Source organism: Poecilia latipinna, unplaced genomic scaffold, assembly GCF_001443285.1.
Source record: "Poecilia latipinna isolate Pla-1442-1.1 unplaced genomic scaffold, P_latipinna-1.0 Scaffold400, whole genome shotgun sequence".
In the NCBI taxonomy this organism is placed as follows: domain Eukaryota; kingdom Metazoa; phylum Chordata; class Actinopteri; order Cyprinodontiformes; family Poeciliidae; genus Poecilia; species Poecilia latipinna.
Window position 1 is genome coordinate 46,946 of NW_015113016.1, and position 9,556 is coordinate 56,501.

Here is a 9,556-nt window from a genome sequence, read left to right on the forward strand (position 1 = left end):
CCAAAACCACCCCTACCGCCACCGCCGCCACAGATAAATGGCTGATTCTTACATCAATCAAAACGCCGAAGTGCAAGAGTCTGCAACAGCAGCATTCCTTTTGTACCTCTAAATGAATCAGGCGCAGGAAGAGAAGCTCGGTCATACGCCACAGATTTTCCATCCAACGCAGGGCCGAGTGTGAGCAGACACAGACGTGTGCGCCCCTTGTCTGTGAAACAGCACTCTATTTTGTTCCATTTAAGCTTTTTATATTCAGTAAGAAGGAGAGGCACAAAAGGGGCCTAAAGCTGTCTTGGGTCATTTAACCACACATTTTCCCTCTTCTCCCAGAATGTGTTTTCTGGCAGTCAATGCACAAAGAGGTGACAGATTAGACGGGGAGTTCCTTTACAGGCTGGCTGTGGGCTTCAGGAGGGTGGGCCCGCTCGCTCGTGCTCGGGGCGGCAGCGCCACGCCTGTCACTGTTTGATGGGCCAGCGCAGGAGTGCAGTCGCGGGGAGGTATGATTGATGATATTATGTACTCGCGCAGGATCCGAATGCCAGCACACTCCTGTGATTTAATCCCTGTTTCTTCATTAAACATCCAGGCAGAGCAGATGGACTGCACAACATCCAGGCTTCGCTTTCCAAGAGGCCAAAGCCAGACCAACGTTACTAATTGATTCTCATAGACGACTCATGCAGAATGTAGCTTAATGCACAGAGAGACAACGTGGCGCAGTTAAAAAGTATTTACCTCTCTCAATTATTTGACTTTTGTTGCTTTGTCATACGTAAATGTTTCATCATAAAATACTTTTGAAATTAAGACGGAGACAATGTGAGTAAACGCAACGCATAATTCTCAATTTAAAAGCCCTATCCGAACCAACCAAGCTCATGTGACAATATAATTACCCCTCTAAGATTGATTATGAATTACCTGTGATTAATCACATTTTTCAGTTTCATTTGGTACCACTGAGAGCTTCCTAACTTATAGAATCAATAAATTACTAACTGGTTCAGGCCACAGATGCCTCTGCTAATGTAAGTGTTCACGATTTAACAATAGAACAAAACTGGTCAGATATTTATCCCATAACAAATCTTCAAGACCAAAACCAATTTAGACCAAAAAAGAAACAAAAAACAGGGAGATCCATCTGTGGGAAAAAAAAAAAAAACATTGAGGATCCCCCATGAGTTTTGCAAAATATTACAGTATGTGGACTGACAAAGTGAAACTTCTCGTAAGGTGTGTGAGAGTGTGTAGTATTACATTTGGTGTAAAAACAACATAGCATTTCTGAAAAACAAAGTCATAAGTCATTATACAGTAAAACATGGTAGTAGTGTTGTGGTCTAGGAGATTTGATGTAATTCATGAATTCACCCTTCAGCAAGAAAAGCCTGGAAGCATGATGCGAGTTTGTAACTATAACCTTAGAGTTCTTGCAATGCAGAATAGTGATCCACAGCAAAACAGCAAGTCAATCTCTAAACGGCTAAAAACAAAAACACATAAGTGGGCAATGTGGTGTAAAAAAGACTGGACTTCCATCAAATTCAAATGTTTTTTATCATCTCATTTGCTTTTTGTATTTATTAAGGTTATAATTTCTTACATTAGGTTGTATTTTATCACCTAAAAAACAGAAACAGAAGAACCATTTCAGGGGACAAATAGATTGCAGAACTGCACAAATCATTCAAAAAGCAGCACAGACTTAAGTGATGTGGAAAAAGTCAAAATTAGAAACTTGTAGAAATCCCTGCCTTAGTCATCATAAGTGTTAAAAAATATTTACTGCAGTAAAAATAAAATCTGTACCACACTGACAATTTAGTTTTATGTACCTTTGGAAAAAAAAATCAAAAAGGAAATTAATTTGACTACTTCTCCTGTGCAACAATGACCCCTAGTGTTAATGCAAGAAACCGCATGCTTTGAAACCTAAGCATCTCTCTGCACAAATGCCAATACCAGAGACGTGGTAATCCCTTTGCCTCATGTTAAAGTGTAAAACAAGAGGGTCAAGGTATACATTGACAGCAACCCCGATAATCCAAACTTCTGAACGAGCATTGAGGCTGTCAGACACTAAATCCAAGGAAAAGCACAGCTACACAACCCAGATTAAGCCAACCATCCCCCAGTCAGACCACAAAGGCTTCTTTGTACTTGGATGGCATATTTAAAAAGGAGTTGAATTGTTTTGGCTACAGTTTTCAATTACAATTTGTTCTCTCTAATAAAAAAAAAAGAGGGTTATAAAATCTCTCTTAAATATTCGAGACATATTTTATTTAAGCGCACGAGTAGAAATTCACAGCCAGAAATAAAGCGTTGGATTGGCGTTTGCAACATTTCTCAATTAACTCAAAGTGAAACAGTTTCAACACTTTTTCAGAGAACAGGAAAAACTACCGGTGCTCCTGGAGACACACAACGGCGGCTTAAAGAGGAGGTCGCCCCCGACGCATCACTGGCAGCGACAAATTATCATCAATAGCACTCCACCACATTACCATCAATCTCTCTTTTGAAAGACAAAAAGTATCCCTCCATGCTAAATCATGAAATCAATGCATTTCTATCACTGAGAGGGATCGGTGCTCCAGTGGTCTCTGTGGGTGAGTAATGTGAAATCCATGGCAGGTTAGTGCTCGTGGCCCGGACATGATCAAAGACAAGAGCCCAGAAAAGTTTGTATTGATCAGCCGTCACAAAGCGGCAGCTGAGGAGTGGAAATGTGATTGGAATTTGAAACACTGGCAACTGAAGACAAAACGACTTGATCTTCTGAGGAAAACACACCTATTGGCTTGTAGCATAGTACTGATTTACTGCAACTGCGGAGCTATGATTGTTGGTCAGATTTTCAGAAGTGACTATCATCAGCTACTCTTTGGAAGCGTAACTTTGTATTATGAAATCCGGTTGTTAAGCAGTCGTGGGGAAGCTCAAATTTTCAAAGATGTGGAGGTCAAAGGTCCAACTTAGCTTAACAGATTTTTTATTCTTGAAGCATTTGCTCTAATGAGACGACACCTAGAAAATAAATGTTAATAGATAGAGGTGTAGTAGTACATATAGTGGTACTGAATCTTATGGTCTGTACATCACTTATTAAGAGGGTTCACACATGTTTTTTCATTGGATTTTGTTAACCAACAGAAAATTAGTTGATTAAGCTAACATGTAAAGCACTCTACGCCAAAACGGTGCACGAATGGATGGTAATGAAATGTGGGCTGGACTCCCATCAACCACTTTTTTTATTTATCTTTTTTTTCCTCATCATTAGAGAGCAATGACACGGTGGTAGCTGTGATATGGGGAGAGTGAATGGGCAGCCAAATAATTATATAACGACATGCTGCTTCTGTATTTATTTTAAACCCTTGAAATCTGAAGTTACTTTTTAAACTTTAGAGCTCGTCATGCAATATTTGCTGCTACAAATAAAGTGCAATAAGCAACATTAAATACCCTACAAGGCATTGTCAAACACTTAATAAATACTAATTAGTTTTTAACAAGTGACTCCTAGTGTTCAAACATTGTAACATCAGGTCGGTGAGTGTTAAATATTAGTGACTTTTCACTTTGATCTTTTTGTAAAAGGAGAAAACAAAGTCAGTTCTTGCTCACTGGCCATACATGTTTGGATGAAGGTTGTACTTTAATTTTGCATTCAATTTTCATTTGGAATCACAAATGTCCAAGATACAAACTGAAGTGAAAATTGGACAAAAGTGGAAAATATGAGTGGCAATCTCAAATCCAATGACTTCTGCTCATTTAAAAAGTAAAGCTAGCTTTAGTAGTAAAGCTGTCTCCTGGTTTTGACCTCATTAAATAATTTTCACATGTAGTACTGGTAGTGGATATGTTCATTAGCACGTAAGAACAGAACTACACTGACTAGAATTGCTAACAGCAGTTAGCTTGTCACTGAGGATAGCAGTTAGCATATTCCACTAGTTTGATTAGCAAATAGAGAGTAGCAAGGTTAGCTTCTGTTTCATCATTAGAACCATGTTCTGACTTCAGAGAAAGATGGCGACTAAAACTTGTTCTTGGTTCTCTCTGCTTCGGGTTACACAGTGAGTCCTCAGATTGTTCACCACATTTTTAGTGTAGTTTGTACTTGAAGTCAGTCTTATGGCTGTAGTTTACTTTTATTTTTAGCAGAATTTCTCTTGAGCACTGCTAAAAGCTAGTCAGGTAACAACAGAGTTACTTATAATACAGTGCACACAACTACAGGACTGTTACTTTCTCTTTCACTTAAACTGCATAAGAATTTCAAAAAGTTTTTATTTTTAAAGAAATTACAAGCTTATCAACTGTACCACACAATTCGGCATTATTTGCTGTTGCTAACGTAGAGTTAGTTCCCTGTTAGAAGTGTGAAAGAAACCGAGTACTTGATCGTTGCATTTGCTACATTTTGCTATTGTACCAAACTTGTACTGAACCATGACCCAATAACTCGGTTTAGTCCTGGACCGTGATATAGGTGTATGGTCACACCCCTATTAATACATTTTTGGGGGGGAAAAGTGAAGCAGAAATCCTTACCTTTGGCCACTTGGGATTGAGGCCACAGGCTTTTTCAGCATCCTCCAGAGCTGCTTGGTGCTGGCCCAGCTTGAGGAACGCTGCTGATCGATTACTGTACAGGATGCAGTTCTGTGGGTCGGCCTGCAAAGCATCGCCGTACAAATGCACTGCCTCCTGGAAGTCGCCCCTCTGACACGCCTCGTTACTCTGCCGCACTTTCTCCATGAACTCAGCCTTGCTTAGTGCACTCCTCGACCCGTCGTCCACGGCAACGCACCGAATGGGCCTTCCCGCTGTCCGAGAACCAAAGACAGAAAACTGGAGAAATAGAAAGAGAGACGAATTAACTTGACTAGAAAAAGTGCCAACAAAGAACATAACAGGGTTTTTTTTTGTTTGTTTTGTTTCGTGTGGTTTTTTTCCCTTTCCCAGGACCACAGGTGAAACTAATTTTGTTAACAAAGGCTGTGCTCCAACGAGCCTTCTGGTAAAACCACAACAAGCAGCCAAATAAACCTGGATATTCCAGTGCTGAGCTCAGCCTGCCAAAACGCCTGCTGTCCACTGACACACAAACAGCAGCTGAAGTGTGAGGGAATGCTAAGAGAGTCGCACAAATTAAGCCTTTCGTCTCGCATCAAATGCAGATCTTCAGTTAATTTTTTAAAAAAAAAAGCCAAATTCTAGACTTAATTTCAGGTGTTAATGAAACAAAACAGTGGTTTCTATATTTTAACTATTGACATTCTAAAGTTGCTGATAGAAACATGGAGATTCTGACATTTTTCATCTACAAATTAATGTTTTTTTTTCAAATGAGTTATGTCCTGCTCTAAATAAATTTAACAGACTTTAAAAGAGTCTAAGATGACTTTAGTTATGAAATATTTCTCTTTGTTGCCGAGAAACTGATTGTGATCAACAGTAAAAATTAGCAAAACGTCTTAAAATAAAGCTACAATAAGCATGATTTTGAAGTTGCGCAATCTTTCACTGAACATTTAAGAAACCTTTAATTTTTGTTGTTTGTTTTACGTTAAGTCATAGCCGGCACCATTATTGGCATCCTGGTCAATAATTTGAATAATCCCCTTTGCGGTCAGGGCACCACACACGTTTTCACCAAAAAACATTTCTCAAAACTGAAGTAAAAAAAGTCTTTGTCTACTCTTCTTTGTCCAATCTCTTGAGATCATCACATCCCAGTTTCTCTCTTTTGCTCGCTTCGTTCATCAACGCACGTTCTCTCCGGTGTTCATGAAGAAGGTTGATTTTGTGTCTGGTGAATCATTTCTGTGATACTTTGAGCGCGTGTTCTGTATCACTGTCTCCCCCTAGCAGTTTACTCAAGCCAGTTTCTGGTGTCTGTCGCAGGCTGCATTTTGAAGAGTTCACGACACCGTCCATCCCAGCAACACATAAAGACAGATCCGAATCATGGATTACGACTGTCACCTTCATGACTTAAGACACTTTTCAACCACAGACAATGTCCAAAGTATCTTGCCTAAGTGGGAAACTTCATGAGCACTTCATGGTTATGGAGATATTGGTTTCATTTTTCCAAAAATACAAATTCCTCCTTTGAAGACCACAGTATCCCTGTGCTTGATTGGATCATAAACTTGCCTGACCTAATAATTAAGATGCTTACAGACCATTTTTAAGGGGAACATGAGAGACACCCCAGTCAACAATCCCATATCCTGTTCGGTGACTACGAATTATTACCATCAGCAAAACGCTGCATTCAGAGGATGGCAGGGAAGGCCTTTTATGGCACTCCTTCAAGTCGTTTTTATTTTATATATTCACTTTTATTAGGTGGTACTGATGTTTTAAATCGTTTAAATCGGTCCAAACTGTATTCTTATGATCTGTACTGTACGTTTATGTCAGTATCTTATTGTCTGTATCTTGCACTTCTGCTCTCAATGAATTTCCCTTAGGGGACAATAAAGTATATCTAATCCTATCTTATCTTAATAATGCAGTCAAACTAAACATTGCCATGAAAGCAGCCCAGGCTTCCTGGACACCTCAGCAGAGAGCTACGGGTTAATCTCCTCCATGCCATGCTGTATTGCCATGTGATTCATGCAAAAGAAGCGCTGTGTGAGATTATAGTAGCGCAATAAAAATACCCATTTTAAAACTTTCTTGAAACTGCAGCTCACTTCAACGTGCTTCTGCTGCTCGCATCTGTTAGAACTGTATTTATCTGGACCCAGCTGTTCAAACAGGCATCGGCAGAGTAAAACTGAACCCAATAAAGACACAGACGAACTTCCTCCTTCCTGGCTCAACCTGAGTCCTCCTGTGCTGTTGCGTTTCGTTTATCCCTGCTGCCTCAGTCCCTCTCCGAGCAGGAGGAGCAGCTAACCTGACTCTAGGTCTCCAGCGACGGCACAATAACCGACTGATTGCACAATGTAGGTTAGCGTTGTTAACAAAACGTTCGCCGAGAGTTACTAAATCCAGAAATCCATCTTCGGCCTCTCATTTCTGGAGCCAGCGTCCACTGCACCTCTTTTCTCACCACACCTCCTCCAGCTGAATTGTGGGATAGGGCAAGCTTGGTAATTACTTCCAGAGGCCCACAGAGAGAGAGAGGACCCGCTGAAATGAGAGCTCTGTGGATCAAGTGAGTTCAACGTTAAGCAAAGTCACAACGCGGCATCGGTGCTACTCAAAGGGCTCGCTGGTCTCTCTGCACGGCGAGCATGTGAACATTGGTGAATGCCTCAGTAGAGCTGCAGGTCACCTGGAAGCTCTGTGCTGTTCCCATGGTGGACTTTAAGGCTTGGAGCAAACACACATACGCAGCGGGTGAGTGGCATCCGCTCTGCAGGCGTCACCCATGCCAACATGCACCCAGCGAAGTGTCAGGAGAGGGATCTGTAATAGATCAGAGGTCCCATGCAGCTTTCTCCTTCCCGAGGAATCTGCAGCAGCACACTGGGGGCTGCCTTCTGTATGTGGGCAGCACTGGCAGGAAGGGTGGAGATGGGAGAGATAATGAGAGCCTGCACCAACACAGGATACACACACACACACACACACATACATACACACATCAGAGCACAAAACACACACATACTTCCAACGTGATCACACGGAGATCCACTCAATTCCACTCAGACTTAATCATGCAGACAGAGAGGTCAGATCGGGGGATTATGAGGGAACCAACTTTCTGCTACACACTATGTAAGCAATGCAAGCTTCTAAGACAACAATAATACGTGTTTTTGCACGATTGGCCCTTTTTTTTTGTTAATAATAAAACAAAACCCTTTCATGCTGTTTAGTGTCTGCTCCAGTAGTCCCCAGACGTCCACTGCGCAGCCCAGGACGCACGGCTGGAAAATCGATAGATTTTTACGAGGTCATTTTGGAATTTTTCTCCCCTGGATGCGGAGCAAAAATATACACGGAGCAATAAAACGGACCCAAAAGAAAAGAGTGAGAGAGAGAGAGAAAAAAAACGCGCAAAGCCATTGTTCTGGAAAGCTGTTTACCTTTTCTTTCAGAGTCGCTTGCTTCTCCATCCTGGCTGACTGCTTGTGTTTGTATAACGGCTTATCGGTCTCATCCCATCCCAGTCTCTGCAGATTTAGTGTCGAGTTTGTGTGTGTGTGTGTGTTTGCGTGTGTCTGTGTGCAACAAGAAGTGCTTCAAAGTTTGTCCAAAGAAAGTCCTCTTTACGTCGTAGAAGATGGTCGATAAGCGCCAAATGAAGTCCACGAAAAGCTGAGCTGCATACGCTGTTCAGGAGAAACTTTCGTCAAGGAAAGTGCGCCATGTTGTCAAATCTTTTTCCTTTTTTTTTTCCTTTCCTTTTTTCTCCTTCCTTCTCTCCCCCTCTTGCCACAGCGGATCTGCTGCGCGCACAGAGGAAGGATAAAGTTCCTAAATCAGGCCATAATGCATCGGTTAGGTGTGCAGATGAATGAGCAACTCTTTGTAAACTGTTTGAGAAACTTTTTTTTTTCTTTGCGCAGAATTTATGTTGTGATTTTCTTTTCCAATCATCCCCTGGGACATGTTTTTTTTTGTTTTTTTTTGTTTTTTTACGTGTCCATTCAAATGGACAGCATTGCACGTAAAATTACTGTAAATTAAATTTACTAGTAAAATATACAAACGTGCAGCTGTTTGAAAGAAACAAATCAAACGCTAACTTTGCTGCATATGCTGGTCCATGCTCAGTGGGAAATCTTTTATGTTCCCATGCATGAACCATTAGGCTATGCATAACGCTGGATATTAGGAGTTTTTTTATGTCACAAGAAAAACTCTGTGGGTTTTTATATCAGAACTTCAGTCAGCTGAGTTGGTTCAAAAACGTTTTAAATGAAACCTAAAGTGTACAACAGAACTTTGTCATTAACTATTAAACAGATATTCATTTAAAATGTGTGTAAGGAAATATCTTCTGTCTGCTTCTATTAGATTCAAGAGGAAATGTAGCAGCTAGGAGCTGCTCATAAAAGCATTTGATTAGCTGATCATTAGTACCTCTATAAAAGCAGGAGTTAGTGCCGTGGCGTTGGAGATTTTTGGTCTCTAGACTCTATCTTCTGTCTCAGACATGTTGGACTTTTATCAGCTGAACTATCCCCCTTTATTTCAATCAAGCCTGCCACTTGTGCTGCTACCAGTTTGCACTTAATGGGGGGGAGGGGGGGAATAAAAGCATGACACACCACTGCAGAAAGTCTGGAGCACAGTCTGTGGTGGGCTTGCTAGTTTGCAACAAATACATTATTATGATCATGACACAATAACAGGAGAACATGTGAAATGCGATGATGTGGGTGAATGTCATGGTAATAACATGACATGTGATAAACAAACGATAAATTTGTGTAAATATCTTTTTGCTACTGAACAACATCTGCAGTTTTAGGACTTTCGTTGTAGTTTCTTCATGATTTGACAGTCTTACCAACTCTGTCTTCTACAACTCAACAAAAACCTCGGCAACAGCACTGGG

General features: G+C 40.9%; 1 protein-coding gene across 1 annotated transcript; it reads right to left on the reverse strand.

The window, feature by feature from the left end:
• Positions 1 to 390: 390 nt before the first annotated feature.
• Positions 391 to 8,398, reverse strand: LOC106950420 (tetratricopeptide repeat protein 28-like). The gene is made up of 3 exons (XM_015037276.1): positions 8,079 to 8,398; positions 4,576 to 4,875; positions 391 to 606 (listed from the first exon to the last, which is right to left on the reverse strand). Exons 1-3 carry the CDS (start codon positions 8,106 to 8,108, stop codon positions 391 to 393), a joined length of 546 nt encoding a protein of 181 aa, XP_014892762.1. The 5' UTR covers positions 8,109 to 8,398.
• Positions 8,399 to 9,556: the final 1,158 nt, after the last annotated feature.

What these genes read in the sequence shown, in the direction of transcription:
- LOC106950420 (XM_015037276.1), bottom strand. Translation starts at nt 8,108, where the DNA reads ATGGAGAAGCAAGCGACTCTGAAAGAAAAG. An exon ending in AAGCGACTCTGAAAGAAAAG is followed by an intron (nt 4,876 to 8,078) that starts GTAAACAGCTTT and finishes CTATTTCTCCAG; the next exon opens with TTTTCTGTCTTTGGTTCTCG. An exon ending in TCAATCCCAAGTGGCCAAAG is followed by an intron (nt 607 to 4,575) that starts GTAAGGATTTCT and finishes GATGTTGTGCAG; the next exon opens with TCCATCTGCTCTGCCTGGAT.